Here is a 17,180-nt window from a genome sequence, read left to right on the forward strand (position 1 = left end):
TACACTGACAATGTATATTACTCAAACTCTATCAAATATCATAGCTCAACATATCTTTGTGAGCTTGTGCAGTGACTAAAGTTAAGGATATTTTATGCGGAAACTAAGGTATAATAATATACGATTTGTATATCACTTCCACATGCTATTACGTACATGTTTTTGTTTGTTGTAATTAAATTATAACATGCCTAATATCTTTTCTATATATTATTTCCACTTATTTTCCAATAAAATGCTCATCTACAATGACACAACCAGCAACGTAACTAAGTAATGTCATCAGTGAACGGATATACACATATTTTAATTTCCTTGCCTAGCTTGAACTTTTCTATATAAACCCCACATTAATATCAGCAATTTCATACCCAAACTTGATTTCTATTTCAATTTCTAGTCCCTCCACCTTAAGCCAATCCATTTTTTCTTTTGGTATAATATTTTGTACCCGATATTTACTAGCCCGACTTTCAAACTAGCTCCGCAAAAGACCTAAGCTACCTTTTGTTCTTCTCTTAGTAGTAGAAAATGAAAGACAAAAGCAAGATCTTAATAATTGGAGGCACAGGCTATATAGGAAAATACCTTGTGCAGGAAAGTGTAAAATCTGGTCATCCAACTTGCATTTTGGTTAGAGAAAGCACACTTGCAAACCCTGAGAAGTCAAAACTCATAGACACATTCAAGAATAATGGTGTTACACTATTTTACGTATGTAATCATTAATTTTAACACTGACGATAATGTAAATATTTGCACAATCACCATATTTTAATATGTTGTAACGGTTAATATGTCTTGTTTCTACATTACTAATACAATTTAGAATTATTAGGTTGGGGTCCGGGGGTTTGGGGCGTGGGGGTGGGATGTTCTTGAGCCAAAAAACGAAAGAAGTTTGAAAATATAAATTTCTTATAAGTACTTCAAAAAAGGTTTTTTATCGCTCTCCATCCGTTACTTGGCCCCCATGTTATCAAAAAAAATTTTGGACAATTTGATAAGGTAAGATCTTAATCCTTATTCGTTTGGTGTTTTGGGTTCTAGAAGAAGGGAGCCTAGTTTTGTAATTGATAATCTGTTTTATGTTATAAATTACTAACACGGTCACACGGTGATTTGATGGTGTAAAAATACTTTTATTAAATTGTGAGTGTGACATTACCTTGACTTTCAGTCTTATATTTCAACTTCCTGACAATTAGGGAGATATATCCAACCAAGAAAGCTTGATCAAGGCAATCAAGCAGGTTGATGTGGTGATTGCCACTGTTGGGGGAAGTCAATTTGCTGATCAAGTGAACATCATCAAAGCAATCAACGAAGCTGGAAATATCAAGGTAATTAAGGATATAGCTTCTTGATATATACTACATTTAAATTGTTTGAGGATACACACATTAAAAATATTAACCAAATTTGCTTAAGCCGCTGTTCCCATTTCCTCGCTGACCCATCATGCAAAAGGTACGCCGTTAGAGTGAGTGCTCTTTACATAAAGTAAAGGCTCTAAGCTCCGCTCCTTCGACTGATTGTTCGCATCAGATCTCAGGTTCTCTATTGCACTCCCTAAATATTACCACAAAAAACCGTGGCGAATGTCAGTTCTGTGGGTTTCAACTGATATCATTTGATTTCAGCTCGAATGATATTTACTTATAAAAGAGTTAAGAGGTATTCTCATGTTTGGTTGGTTAAAATAATATGAAATTAAAATATTTTCTTTGGGAAAACAAGTTTCAATTTAGGAAAATAATTGCCCTGATTATCGATAAGGAAAATAAGTTCCATAAGTGATTTTCCACGCTGATTGTCTCCTCAATGCTGCCCACCCCCAACCCTCAACCCCACCTCTATCTCCACTCTCCCAGTGTTTGACTAACTTATACATAATATTTTCGAGATAATACTTTCTGCTTACTTATCAAATACCAGAAATAAATAGAAAAGAACTCTTATTTTTTGCTTCAAAAATATTTCGTACCAAACACAACCATAAATCTTTGTTCAATAGCATAAAATGTTGTGAGTTGCAGAGATTTCTTCCTTCAGAATTTGGATTCGATGTGGATCACGTTCATGTAGTTGAGCCAGCTGCATCACATTTTGCTCTCAAGGCCAAAATCAGGAGGATGATAGAGGCACAAGGAATTCCATATACATATGTCATCTGCAACTGGTTTGCTGACTTCTTCTTGCCCAACTTAGGGCTCTTACAAGCTAAAAGTCCTCCTAGAGACAAAGTGGTCATTTTTGGCAATGGAAACCCCAAAGGTAATTAGTTAATTAGAGAAGAGTTTATGCTATGTGCATTGACAATACAACGTATTTAAACTATCAGATTAAGTTGATTTACAATGACACGTAACTTTCTGTGTCATTCTTGATTATAACAGGCAAAATTGCACTAATCAGGTAAAAGTTCTTTATATATTAGCATATATTGATGATGTAGAACTTACTTTAAAAGATAATTGGAGGTGACTTTAATTAATAAGATTAATAAGTAATCTAAAATAAATGGTAAGTACCCTACCACAACATTACACTAAGCGTAACAAAATGAATCTTGGGTCTAATTCAACTAAAAAACTAGCTCAATAGCTGAGAATTGATCGAGTCATATAAAGAGACAGCCCATCCCATAAGAGCCCGATGTGGGACTCTTCAACACCCCACTCCCCTCACGCCCAAGACATCTGGAGCGTGAGCAAGTTTTATTATAGAGGCTCAGCATTGAGAAACGAAAATTAGGATGAATCCTGCTCTAATACCATGTAAGAAATGGATCTTGACCCTAACTCAACTCAAAAACTAGCTCAAGAAGTGAGAATTGTCCAAACTATATAAAGAGACCACCCATCTCATATGAGCCCGATGTGGGACTCTTCATAACAATTCATTATACTGTGAATATATATAACCTAAATCCCTAACTAAAACTCATTGTAAAGAGTTAAATTATGTGATAGAAAATTTTTACGCTCTATCAGGTTGAGTTGAATTGCAACAACAGTAACTCTCCATATCCTGTTTAAATAAAGTAATAATTTGCTATAACCGGCTTTATCACACTAACAGTGTAAAGTTGAAGTTATGTAAGTGCCTTGTGCTGACTGTTTATTCTTTCTATTTCACAATGAAAGCAATATATGTCAAGGAAGAAGACATAGCCACATACACCATTAAAGCAGTAGATGATCCACGAACCTTGAATAGAACTCTTCACATGAGACCTTCTGCCAATATTTTGTCCTTCAATGAGATAGTGTCCTTGTGGGAGAAAAAGATTGGCAAGACCCTCGACAAGTTGTATCTTTCAGAGGAACATATTCTCCAGATTATACAAGGTAATGTAATAAGTACTCCATTCGTTTTTTATTTATGTAACATAGCTTAAATTGACACGAAATTTGTAAAAGAAAGGTTTAATACATCACCAGCCTCTTAAATTTGTTAGTAAATTTCGTTTAGATACTCAAATTACGGCTTATTTAAATACATAGTAAAGTATTCCTTTTTCTTTTCTTATTTTTTTCTTTTAACTTTCGGTTCAATTTTTTTTTCGGGTATTCTCAAGTGCCCATTACGTAGATAAGAAATGAAAAAAATAAATTTTCTTTTATTTATTTTTTAAAATATGGTACGAACCTTGGCTTTGATCATCCACCACTATTTCTACCTTCTACTTTCTAGAATGAAGACTTCAAATGGTAATAACTGGATTCTAAATCTATATTTAGTAAATTTCTTGATATAACAATACTGTTGCAGCAAAAACTATATATATTTAATAAATTTCTTGATATAACAATGCTATTGCAGCAAAAACTATGAATCAGGGTTCAGCTGAATCCATATTCGGGCTTCTAGCTCTGCCTCTCCTAATAATTTCCATCTTGTGATTTTCTTTTTCAACTTGTGTTTTGCAGAGGGACCTTTGGGATTAAGAGTAAATTTGGCGATATGTCATTCAGTTTTTGTTAAAGGAGATTCTGCAAACTTTGAGGTTGATCCTTCTACAGGCGTCGAAGCCACCAAGCTTTATCCGGATGTCAACTACACAACTGTCAACGAGTACTACAATAAATTTGTCTAGGCTGTGGACACTGCAATCTACTATATATGAACACAGATTTGATTAAGTTGAAACTGTTTCTATTTAATAAATAATGTTAATATTGTAATTTCGATTGTATTGGATGTTTTTTTGTTATGGTCTCATCACTATTTTAATCGAAAAGCTCTTTTTATCTCATAATCTTCATGTCATGATCGTGATTGTTGAAGTTAATGAAATATATTCTTCACATGTTATATTATGTGGCCAAATTTAATCCCATGGTTAACAAAGTTTTCAAAGTTACCCTCAAACTTAACAGATTCCCCTAATTATCATTTTAATTATCCGACTTCACTTCATTAATTAACCCACAAATCGTAAGCCATGACCCGTTTGTCCCATACTGCTTTAAGAACCCATTGAATGGCCTGACAAAAACCCAAGAAGAACCACACTGCAGACCAATAAAATGAGTCACAAACCCAAAATTCGGATTTCACAAACAATCAGTTGCGGAGCCAAAAAATTTTCTGAGGGTGTTCAAATTTTGAAGTAGTAAATAATTTTAAAAAAAAAAGATCATGAGCGAGTGCACAGAAAATTTTAAATCTAACTACCTAATATTAGCTAAGTCATAGAAGTCTTGTTGTTTTATTTTTTTTAAAGGTTTTCCCCTTTTCTAAAATAAATTTATTAAAAAAGTAAGATTATTATTCAAAAGCCTTGTATTTTGACGTAATTCAAACCATAGAGTACTCTATTTTTTATTACAAAAAATAAGTAAATCAAGCCAGCACTTGGTCTGTCTCGTTTTAAAAATAAGTAGGCACAACAAAACGGGAAACTCGGGATCGAACCACAACCCTTAGGGCGTTTTGAACACCCTTAACTGCTGGACGAACTCCTTCTATTGTTTGAAGGGTGTTCATTTCACAATATATCTACAAATCCAATAAAAATTTACCTACATACACAATACAATTTTCTGGTGAAGGGTGTTCGGCTGAACACCCTTCTGCTAGTGTAGCTCCGCCCCTGCAAACAATTCATTTTATATAAATGAATAAAAATCTAAAATTTAAACTAAAATAAAGTGAATTACCAGCCAATGCCAACCAACAAGACCAACAAACCTATCCAAGACCAAATTGATGATCAAATCTGCAAAATGGGGATTAGGTCAGGGGTTAAATGGGTTATGAGTTTATGAAGTAAAATTGGATAATCAATATGGAAATTCGTTAGCTTTGAGGATATTTTTGAAAATTTTAATAATAGTGGGCTAATTATTTAATCACATAGTATAACGGAGGATGAATGTGATTAATATTTTAAAGATGGAATAAAACGACAATCTCTTACATTTGTAAATAAACTTGGTCAATTTGCACGATTGTCCTTCATTGGGGGTGGTCTTTAATTTTTGTCATTCGCTTAAAACACCCCAAGGTTCTGAGTTCGAACTCCGGTTTAGACATAAAAATAAAATAAAAAATCGCAAGGCAAGGCTTTGCAAAAATCCTGTCTTATGCGGCAGACTTTGCCTTAAGGTATAACAAAAAGTTCTAATAGAGACGAACACATGATAAAACATTCTTACTATAGGGCAAACTTTTAGTTATGCCTTAGGGAAAAGTACGCCTAACTAAAGATACAAATTTGGTTAAGGCATAACTAAGCAGACTGTTAGTTATGCCTTAGCCAAAGTTTGTTGTATAAAGCAGACTTTTTGCAAAGCCTTGCCTTGCGAATTTTTTTTGACTGAGCGGGGGTTCGAACCCAGAACCTCGAGATATTTTCGGTCACCTTTTTAAGCGAAGGCCAAAAATTAAAGACCAGCAATTTGACGGACAAAAATTAAAGACCACCCCAAAAGAAGGACAATCCGCGCAAAAAAAGTAGAAGAATAAACTTCACTTAGACACTCGAATCACAACATGTTCCAATTGAGTACTTGAACACATGATAAAACATTCTTACTAAATACCTCTGACTCAATAAACTGTAAAACCTCAAACTTGTTCCAATTTAGGTTGATATGTATAATTAAAAAAAGTGACATATTTTATGTGATTAATCTATTTATGTAATAATTATTTTAAAACACCCGCATTTTTTATTTTAAATTTTAAGCTGAAAATATTTAATAATAAGAATACTTTATGACATCATCGATACTCAATTAAAACAGACACTAAATTGATACTCCTTCGGTTAAAAAGTGGGGAAAATTGCAATAATGTACAATCCAGCATCCAAAATTATATTTGCGTAACCATATTTTTAAATTACACCCCGTATAGCAACTTTTTCACGATATATAACATTATACAACTTTATACACCTGGAGTAGATAATGTATCAACCTTGTATAAAAGTGTATAATAATGTATAAGAGGTGTTTATACACACTTTTACACTAGTGTACAATATTATACAAATTTATACAAGAGGTGTTTACATATGAGGAATTTATACAAAATGTATAATAAGTGTTTATACACACTTTTACACCGTATAAAAAGTGTATAATAGCGTGAAAGCTGCATATATCCTAAATTTGTAACAATCACTGATATTTGTTTTATACACGTAAGCTATAAACTTAGGAATATCACATGAAACAATTGACTATGTACAGTTGCTTTCAGCAATGATAAACAAAGCCACAGAGCAACAACAAAGCTATAAAAGTTGGCTAGCTTGGGTAAACAAAAAAATATTAGCTAATCCGGGTAAATAGTTTCTTCAAAGTATCATACAGTGTTATTTTTCCTAAAAAGAGTGTCCACTTAGCCATTTGCACAATTCTTAAAATAATATTATCAATTTCTAAATAAAAATAGATAATTTGACTAGACTACCCCTAAATAAATAAGTATTAAGATTTGGTTAGTTAACATTTAATAAAAATTAATCTAAAAAAAATAAAGTAGATAAGTGAACACTGTTTTTTGAACTAAAAAAAGGGAAAGTTTCAGAAATATCCAAGTTGGTCACTTACATTGCAAAAAAATAGCCCAAAATTTATATTATGAAAAATAGTAATATTGAAAATATACAAAATATAATTAACAAATATACCAATATATACAAACATATATATAATGGCAGAAAGAGAGAGAGAGTGAAAGAGAGTGAGAGAGAGAAAAAATTGGATCATCTTTTGTAAGAATTAAAAAATGGGTCAATTTTAATAGTATTGTTGCCCAAATGAACGTACAGTATAATTTGCATAAAAAATAAAGGTAAAGTTTGGGAGAGAGTCTGTATCTAAATAAGATTTGTGGCAAGTAATTTAAAGGAGTAAATTTTGCCCTCTTCCCCTTTGTCATATTTGTTTGGGGATCCCAATTACAGAGAGTAATACAGAGCACTCCAAAAGCAGTTCCTCCGTAGTTAAGTTGCTGATATTTTCAGTTGTTTAAGGTTGCGGTTGAGATTCAATTATACATAACCCTCTTCACCCGCCTTACAACAAGGTGCTACTTTTTCCCCTAACATTTATTTTTCTGTTTCTATCTCATAATTGAAACTTGAAAAGGCATCAGTTTCGATATTCACATGTGTTATTTTATGTCTATAGTAAATTCAAGTTTTGCTGAAAATCTTGTCTAGGTCTAATATTTGCTCCATAAAAAATGAAATATACTGTTCAGAGTTTCTTATATATGAAAAATTAAGCAAGGAGATAATCTTTTTCCTGTTTTAATATCACATTTCAAATACTGATTGTCAAATTTGAAAAGGCATTAGTTTGGATATTCTCGTGTCGCTTTTCCCCCTATTTTATTATGTCAATTGTTGGATTCTCTAGTAAATTCAAGTTTTATTGAAAAATCTCAAAACTAAGTAGGCATTTGGCCATCGATTTCAAATATTTTTGTGCTTTATTTGAAATTTATGAAGTTGGAGTTGTGTTTGGTTATACTTTTTTGGCAAACTAGTGAAGAGAGCATTTTATTTGGGAACTATGAAGGTAGAGTTGGAAAACTGGTTATAAGTTAGTTTTTTCAAATTTGGTATCCAACTTCAAGATGGATTTGAAATTTTTCATGGCCAAACGACTTTCAAATAAAGTGAAATTATTCCCCAAAAAAAAAAAAAAGTGAATTATTTTCATGGCCAAATGCCTGTGTTGTTACGCAAATGCCTCGTAATTATAATTTATGGATTTAGATTATCCAAGTTAGTGAAAGACTTGGGCTTTAATTTCTAATGCAGGAAGTTGACTTTTGAGCATAATGTCTTCCTCGTTGAAGGAGTACCTAAAAAAATATGAAAGTAACAATGAAGAGGAAAAGAAGAAACAGAAGAAAAAGAAGAAGGTTAAACCTACTGTCAAAGGTGTCGGTGTCGTTGTCGTTGATGAAGATCCTGTTTGGCAAAAGCCTGTAAAAATTGAAGATGAAGAGGATGAGTCAGCTGGTAATGTATTATTTCAAAGGTTTGTTTTTGTTGATTTTTGTATCCTTTGATGTTGATATATCTGTCTCTTAACTGCGTATTCTTTTACAGGCGAAGAGCTGCCTCAGGTAAATGAAGATATCGAAGTTAAGCGCATGAAGAGATTGGAACAGCTTAGAGCTAGACGTCCATTCGGTTCCGTTTCAGAAGATGGAAGTGGTTGGGTATCTGTTCCAAGTACTTCTAATAATAATGACCAAGTTTCTGATTTGTCCCCGCCACGGAAAAGACTTGGTCGAAATGATAGTCCCTCACCAGAACCTCAATTTACCTCATCAAGTCCCGCAGCTGGTTATTTATCACCACCACGTAGACCAAGGGCTCGAAATGATACACCCTCTCCTGAACGTGGGCCCCGCAAACGTGGTGCCAGGAATGATACACCTTCACCTGAACCCCAGTTGAGGCCTTCAAGTGCAAGAGATGCTGATATGTCACCACCACGTAAAAGGAAGCCTTTGAGCACTGGATTTGTTGATATTTCACCACCACGTAGACGAAGGGCCCGGAATGATACACCTGAACTTGATATGAAGTCTTTGAGCAGTAGAGATGTGGATATCTCACCACCAAGGCGACGTAGGACTCGAAATGATACCCCTTCACCAGAATCCAAAGGCAGACCTTCTTCTGATTTGTCACCACCAAGACGGAGGCAAAAGTACGACCAAAGTCTTTCAGATATCTCTGATGTTTCTCCTCCTCGACGAGGTTCCCATGCTCAAGGTGATTCGAGAGCCGATCAAGCTACAGATCTGTCGCCCCCCAGGAAAAAGAAGGACCAAAATGCATCAGACGTAGACCTTTCTCCCCGTAGGAAGGCACGTCCACATTCGCCCACTACAAAGCAGGGGCCAAAGACTGGTTTGGTTAGTGGCAAAGATATCAAAGAAGAAATTGATAAGACAAAGAAGGAAGACTGGTTGAGGTAATTCTATACTACTACTTCATGTGCAATATCTTTTTTTCGTTTTTTGCCTTTCTTCAGGGTTAGTTTTGGAAGTACAGAGCAAGTAAAGTAATGTGGGAAGAGAGTGGAAAATCTTTTTTTCTGGGGAGGAAAATGTTTGATCCCACTAATGCTTGATCCTTGCTCTAGCTAATTTTATTTGATGAATCTAAGTTAACTTTTATTGGTATTTTAGGTTTCAGGAAATGGATCCTTCGATTAGTGGCCGAGGGGCTGAAGCAGTATATCGGGATAAAATTACTGGTGCGTGAACTATATAAATTATTCTTATAGTTACTAAATATATTCTTTCATTTGGTCTCACTCTGTATCACTGCAGGAAAACGAATGTCAAAGGAGGAGTTCTTGAAGAACAAGAAGAAGAAGGAAGAGAAGGAGAAGCCAAAGGTACTTTTATCCAAAACGTTTTATTTACATGAATAAGTTGTCAACCTTGGAGCTAGTCTTTCTTAAGCATTACTCATCTTCCTGTAGACCTGCAAGTTTTTCAGAACTCAGGGCAAATGTTTCTTCCGATTTCTGCGTCTTAGTCAAGCCAATATTATTGATTACAATCAATAATAGATCTCTTTTATACAGATATTCCAGGAGCTTAAACAATTTGGAGGTATTTCATTTGCTAGTTAGTGTGGGGTAGTAGTAGTGGTCTTCATCACCACTCTTTTAATTTACTCATTGTCGCTTCCATCTCCTATCTTAACTTCTCCCAGAGTCGTCTATGCACAAATGTTCTGTAATTTGCTTCCTCATATTTTATGCTGCTGACAAGTGCTGGTAAATTCTGAAGTCTTATGCCAATGAGTGGTTCTCTGCAAATCAAAAAGTACTCTTAAAGTAGCACACTTCTTCAATTATGTTTTCCACCGGCGTGGAATAACTCCTTATTCTTTAAAAATAATCCAATTGATATGCAAGGGGGAAGATGAATGTTATTTCAGTAGTAATTCGTCAAGGAACATCAGTTGAAAGCTAAGGATTTGGTAGTATAGGATTGATCACAAGCCCCTTCGAACCAGATTCACTTCCGGCCCGAAAGTGATTTGACTATCCTGTCCTGCTTAGGCTCCTCTAAAGCTGAAGTTAAATGTCTGTATCTAAGAAAGTTTGTGAAGTGTGAACATTCCTTTTGTGGGGCGCATCAATAGAGATGGAACCTGTGCTTGAGAAGAATGTATGCACTAAATATTCACTCCTTGTCTAAAGTTCTTACCTGCTATTTGCATTGCAAGGATCTCTTTGCTCCCTCGCAGTGGGACTATATACAACAACATACCAAGTGTAATCCCACAAGTGGGATCTGGGGAGGGTAGTGTGTACGTGGACCTTACCCCTACCTTGGGAGGTAGAGATGCTGTTTCCGGTAGACCCTCGGCTCAAGGAAAGGCATATCGAAGAAGTACGAGAAAATAAATAACGGAAATGAAGAAGCCACGGCAAAATACTAAAGGAAGCATGACAAAGATTTTGAAAAAAGAACAGTAACTACAACCAAATAATACGATAATCATGCAGCCGGACAATATGTGGTCTAACAATATAAAGCACAAAAAAGTTTTATTATAAAGGACGTAATTTCATTCCTATCCAAATAGAGAATCCTATAACCATCAATCGAATCCTATTTTACATTTAGAGTCCTTCCATGAAAAAGTGTCTAAGGAAATTAAATTTTAGTCGATTTCAAAATCCTAATATTACCAATTTTGTCAATATCAAGTTAGTCCCTTGAATGGATGGTTTATTTGGAAAGACAAAAGTCGATCTATATTTCGGGGATATTTTCATCGTTCGGCGTATCACGTCTATGTTGCTCGGACTCTTCACTTTCGGTGCCGCACCCTTGTCGACACGACATGGGTGTGGGTGTGGGTTCCACAACCAATTTTGGGTACTTTGACCAAAATCGAGGAGAAATTAAAATGATTTTCAAAACAAAAAGCTATGGTGAAATTGAAGAAAATGGAATAACTTGTATATAGAAATTTCTATGTCACAATCTCCTTCCGAGATTCTCCTCTTGATCAATATTTTCTCCTCAAGTTTCCACATAATATCTCAAAATTTAGGTTTTATAACTCTATTTTTAGGATTTTGAATTATTTTTTTGCCGATCCCCGCACCCGTATCCGTAAATCCGTTGATCTTAAAATTTAGATCGTGATGAATCCGACCTCTAGATCCGCACCCGTATCCGACACCCGCACCCGAGTCCGAGCAACATAGTATCACGTCTTGAGAATCGTGCTTTTTTTTAATAATATATAGATGTTCCATAGTTTTATATTTAATTGATCAAAAAAATAATATATAGATAAATTATCGGTCTCACAACCGATCTTTTAAACTTACCTTTCACTTATCCTACTCTATAAGTAGGAGCATTTGTACTTTGTTTTGGGACACTTGACTTGGGGCATAGCACTTTATGATATGATTTCTTTCAAATTTTCTGTCCTCTTCTCCGTTCTCCCTTCTCTCTTCTCCAAGCCTCTCTTTCAGTGCTACATTACTTAGTCTTTTTCATGACCACAATCACCATAGCTCTCCTCCTTCATCTGGGCTTAAAACAGGCTATATTTTTTGAAGTGCATTATAACACAGTCAACTGCTGCTAAGCTGCTTGTTAAGCTTTTGTGAATTTTCTGTCTCAAGCATTTTTTTAATCATTGTATCAGGAAATAAAAATTGAATGGGGAAAGGGCTTGGCTCAAAAGCGCGAGATGGAGGTTAGGCTTCAGGAACTAGAAAGTGAGAAGGACAAGCCATTTGCGCGGAGCAGGTATTTAATTACTAGAATATTCATTGTGGTAATTTCTGTAAGATCCATCAATGTGTCTTTAATATCTGAAGAGCAATATTTCTGTCAACGTGTGTTCATTAGTTCTTGAAACTTTTGAAACTTCTTTCTGGATTTTATCTAACATGTAACTGTATAGTGCAAGAAGATGGAATGTTGTACTTGTAGTTATATTTTAAAGATTGGGCATCCTATATTCCTATGTGCTTTTAGTAACCTGGCCTGTTTGTCAGTACAAATTTAGAAGACTTCAAATTTTTCTTGCTGGCTGAGATGAGTTTAATTGCATGATATTCACATTTTGTGGGGCTTCTTTAATAAGCCCTGAGTTAATAAAACTAGGTCACCCATTAGGAAGCATCTTATTAAGTTCTATGGAGTTGGCTGAGGCACTATTACATTTTTCATCGGATTTGTTCAATCTTGGCAGTCTTGCATACTATTTGTTGAAAACGCCATAGTCTGTGATATATTTAACTGAGAACCCACCTGTTCTTGAATAGATTATATATCTGTCTCCTTTGGTTTTGTGTGCACAATTTCATTTCTGTACTCAATAATGTGTTTTAAGACAAATTAGGGGTCACCTAAAATTGAGAATTTTGTAAATCTCACACTTATCCTTTCATTGACATACACATTTCTAACAAAAATGAATGGACTCCTATAAACACTACACTTGATGTAAGTCTACCAACAACTAAACCTCAAATCCAGGCTTCCAGCTAGTTGGTATCCCTACATGGATGCTTTGTCTCTACTGTTCTGTTCTTCGCTAAGTTTGCATGAAATTAGTCCTTAACTTGTTAAATCATCTATCTTATCATCACTTTTTCTATGACACTAATCTTGTGAATATGTTGGTTTTAGAGGCCCAAACATGCTCACATATAACATTGCTGCTCACACACTTTCTTCTTGTGACTATCCTCCTGTCACAAAATACCTGGTAGCACTTTTCACTTCAGCCATCGCATGTTAATTATATATAGTACATCTTCATCTATCATGCATTCTATTGCAAGATTGAGCGTAGGTAATTTATGTTAGGATTAGCCTAGATACTTCATTATTTGTGATTTAGGCACTTCAAAATCGCCTAACGTCACCTCAATTTCATCCCTATTATGTGGCTAAACTTGCAATGCATATATTTTGTCTTATTTTGAACTCTTTACTTTCTAGAGTGTTTCTCATAGTTCAAGTGGTTGGTTGACGTGATATAATTATGTGTTTATTTTTGCATTGCAGAGATGATCCAGAACTTGACGTAATGCTGAAAGAAAGAGTTCGATGGGGTGACCCCATGGCACATCTGGTTAAGGTGATTTTTATGGACCGCTTTCTTTTGATTGCATCTATTCTATTTGTTTTGGGGTGCATGATTGCCAATTACTGGATTTCTATGTATTTAGTTTGTGACCTCTCTCTGTCTCTCTGAATATGATTTACATTCTTGAATGTTGCAGAAAAAGCAGTTGGAGCCAATTCTGCGGGACTTTGGGGATAATGAGAAAATGAAGGAGTCAGGTTTTATAATCCCTCAGGAGATCCCTTCTCACAGCTGGATAAAAAGAGGATTGGATGCAGCACCCAATCGTTATGGTATAAGGCCAGGGCGACACTGGGATGGGGTCGACCGAAGTACAGGTATAGGATCTTTTATTTATTCTCAGTTCTACTTTTTCTATAAACTTGATAGGTAGATGGCTGAGTTAAGCTACATATATTTTTCCTCTTTGGCTAATATTGGTGACTTCGATGTTGATTATCTTCTATAGGATATGAGAAGGAGATGTTCAAGAGGACGAATGAGAAACAAGCAACCGAAAGGGAAGCATATCTGTGGTCTGTGTCCGACATGTGACTTGTTCCTGTATTTTTAACTTTTTGTATTTCAACGAGACAATTGCCTCCACTTCTCTTCAGTCATTTACATAGAAAGATTCTTTTGTCTTACATAATACAACATGTGTATTGCCTTTAGTACCTACCGCATAAACTGCTAAGCCTCCTCTCCTTTTATCCCCCCTCAGTTTTGAGAGGATTTTTCTTTCTGGGTTTACTTGGTGGTTTCTCCCAAGGTAGTCTTGTTTCATCCATTGTCATTTTAGTTGTAAGTAGATGTTGAATCTGTTGCTATAAACCTTCTTTATTTGTGGTTAAATTTTGATTGCATGCTCAAATCTGATAAATGGGGTTTTGACGCTAATTTGTGATGTTTGAGTATTGGAACCGTTCGTTTTTGAGTTTTGAGCTGAAATTTTCAGGGTATTGTTTGTTTCCTATGCTTTTGGTGGATAGGTTTTTATGCCAATCGTTCTTCTTGAGTACTGGAAATGGGTCTTTGTGTTTTGAGCTAAAATTTGTTGTGTATATTTAGTTTCCTATTCTTTTGGTTGGTTTGTAAACTTGTAGCTGTCAGAAAAGGCTCTGTGGGCGATGAAATCGAAGGTAAGAAAAGGAGAATTGGGAAGGGGATTAGGATTTTAAACGAGAGCACATGAAGGGAATTGTAAGAAAAGGGGAGGATATGAAGTAACTGAATGTTGGAAGGTTTTGTCAATGAAGCACAGGTTACAAATTTAAGAGCATATCTTTGTCCTCCAACTCCCTTATATTTATACGGAGAGCAAGATGTCAAAATATTCGAAGGTAGGAAAAATTGAAACATGAATCTTTTCCTATACAATATACTCCTTCTGTCTCAATTTATGTGATACACTTTCCTTTTTAGTTTGTCTAAAAAAGAATGATACATTTCTATATTATGAAATAATTTAACTTTTAAACTTTTCCTTTTACCTTTAATGAAATGATTTACAGTCATACAAATATTTATGACTAGTTTTAAACAAAAGTTTCAAAAGTCCTTAGGAACTAGTAATAATAACTAATAAGAACAAAAGAGATACCCTCCACATTTCTCAATTACTACAAGTCTAGCAGCTGCAATAGTATGACACCATAGTTGTAAATATCAAGACATCAGCAAAGAAAACTTAAATTTCTTTTTATCCAACTGCTAATATACGATAGATAATTAAGAGGTCCTGATTTAACAAGAACTAATCCTAAAACCTTGGCCTCAAATACTTTTACCAATATGTTGCTTGGTCTTATGTCATGATGTATTACACTAGGTCTTATTTCTTCGTGCAGATAATGGCATTTATCCCTGGAGAGTAAGGCAAACATGCGTTACAATTGAAATGTCATCTTTTACAGTCTCATAACATTATATAAACCTATAGGAAGTCTCAAAACATGAAATAGGAGGCTAATACTAAACACGAGAGGCCAGGTTGTTATAGGTTGTAAGACATACTAACAAGTCCCAAAATATCATAAATTCATAGGAAGTCCCAAAACATGAAATAGGATGACTTAACACAAGAGGTCAAATTGTTATAGATTGTATGACTTTTAAACCTTGTGTCTTTAAGTATATCATAATATTATCAAAGGGAGTGTCAAATAGTCACATCTAAGAAGGAAATATTACTAAAAGTTTAAATGTGAATTAAATAAATTGTACCAAAATTTAGGGAAAATGTGTTGGCCGAGGAATCTTCCTTTCAAAGGAGACAAGTAAATTACTTCTTGTCCAGTTGTCCTCGACGATATGCATAGAAAATTCAGGACAGCCTACAACGTTAATAGATGCTGGCTGATACAATGTATTTTACGTAAGCAAAGGTTAAGCATATATTTTTCTGCTCCAAAACGTTAGTCATTTTGATGAATTAAATTTATTTTAAAATTCTTTTCAATCCATCTTACTATTTTAATTAGTGGGGTGTTAATTTAGTGAGACATCCAAAGAATAAATAAAGAATAGTTTAGGCCACCATTAAACTATAAAAAAACGCGATCTAGGGTGCAACACTTAGGTACGCTTTACCTAGCAGCACGACGCTTATATTGCTCTGCCACAACTTTGTTAGCACGATTTAGGCTGCTTCCATTTCGCTTGCCGCTACTATGCAAATCGCTTTTGCTTTCTTTTCCTTTGGAAGATTTTTCTTTAGATATATTTATTGTACACTAAATTGTATATTATGCTAAGTGCAGGGTCATCACCTTCTTATCAACAATCACTATTGCAGAATGACATAGTCGCTTCGTCGTGCCATATAACATTAATTTTAGTTGTTATCCCTACAAGCTTATAATTTTGAGTGTGAATAGAGGCAAAAACTTAAAAAATTGTAGCGATCGAATCTTCATAAACGTCATAACCATGAATATACATACATATATATATATATATATACATATATATATATATATATATATATATATATATATATATATATATATATATGTTCGGCGAAATTTTCTTCAAGATTATTGAATATATATATAAATGTTGTGGCGAAATTTTCTTCAAGATTCTTAAATAAATAAGTGGGTAAAAACATTAGACAAAGAACGCTAAATAGGAATTGGCTACGGATTATTTGTCGCGAAACCAGAAAATTCTGTTGCTAATCCTATTTAACAACATATTAGCGATAGATTATTGAAAATTTTGTAACTTAGTGATTGATCCTTAGGTTTTCTTTTTGTATTGGAATCTAACGAGAGGAAGCAGAGGCGGACCTATGTGGAAAGGAGAGGGGTCACCGAACCGCGTTAACTTCAGAAAAGATTTTGCATATGTATATACGCAAACCCCTTAAGAAACGACCATATTTTGTTTGATACCTTTAAATACAAAAACTAGCTAGGGGCACCGGTTAAAATCGCTGCTTTTAGCGCCTCTACTCGAGTGTGAGCTTTGTCAATTTATGTCGTTTAATTCATATATATCCATTAGTGCATCAGTTCTATGCGTGTTTAATAAAATATCCTAACCAAGCAGTATCAATTGGCAC

The 17,180-nt window shown here is 34.6% G+C and overlaps 2 protein-coding genes across 4 annotated transcripts; both read left to right on the plus strand.

Moving 5' to 3' along the window:
- The first annotated feature begins 402 nt into the window (after positions 1–402).
- Positions 403–4,249, plus strand: LOC132037248 (isoflavone reductase homolog A622-like). The gene is made up of 5 exons (XM_059427742.1): positions 403–714; positions 1,209–1,343; positions 2,040–2,277; positions 3,150–3,353; positions 3,936–4,249. The coding sequence occupies exons 1-5, from the start codon at positions 532–534 to the stop codon at positions 4,100–4,102; spliced, it is 927 nt and encodes a 308-aa protein (XP_059283725.1). The 5' UTR covers positions 403–531; the 3' UTR covers positions 4,103–4,249.
- Positions 4,250–7,429: 3,180 nt separating this feature from the next.
- Positions 7,430–14,295, plus strand: LOC132035929 (uncharacterized). 3 transcript variants are annotated; one of them, XM_059426104.1, is made up of 9 exons: positions 7,430–7,548; positions 8,291–8,494; positions 8,585–9,461; positions 9,679–9,746; positions 9,823–9,890; positions 12,179–12,282; positions 13,552–13,624; positions 13,770–13,950; positions 14,082–14,295. In XM_059426104.1, the coding sequence occupies exons 2-9, from the start codon at positions 8,311–8,313 to the stop codon at positions 14,165–14,167; spliced, it is 1,641 nt and encodes a 546-aa protein (XP_059282087.1). In that variant the 5' UTR covers positions 7,430–7,548; positions 8,291–8,310; the 3' UTR covers positions 14,168–14,295. The 3 variants fall into 3 exon arrangements, with proteins under 3 accessions (XP_059282087.1, XP_059282088.1, XP_059282089.1); XM_059426105.1 differs by lacking the exon at positions 7,430–7,548 and having other exon boundaries at positions 8,201–8,494; XM_059426106.1 differs by lacking the exon at positions 7,430–7,548 and having other exon boundaries at positions 8,337–8,513.
- Positions 14,296–17,180: the final 2,885 nt, after the last annotated feature.

Source organism: Lycium ferocissimum, chromosome 11 (genome assembly GCF_029784015.1).
Source record: "Lycium ferocissimum isolate CSIRO_LF1 chromosome 11, AGI_CSIRO_Lferr_CH_V1, whole genome shotgun sequence".
Classification (NCBI taxonomy): domain Eukaryota; kingdom Viridiplantae; phylum Streptophyta; class Magnoliopsida; order Solanales; family Solanaceae; genus Lycium; species Lycium ferocissimum.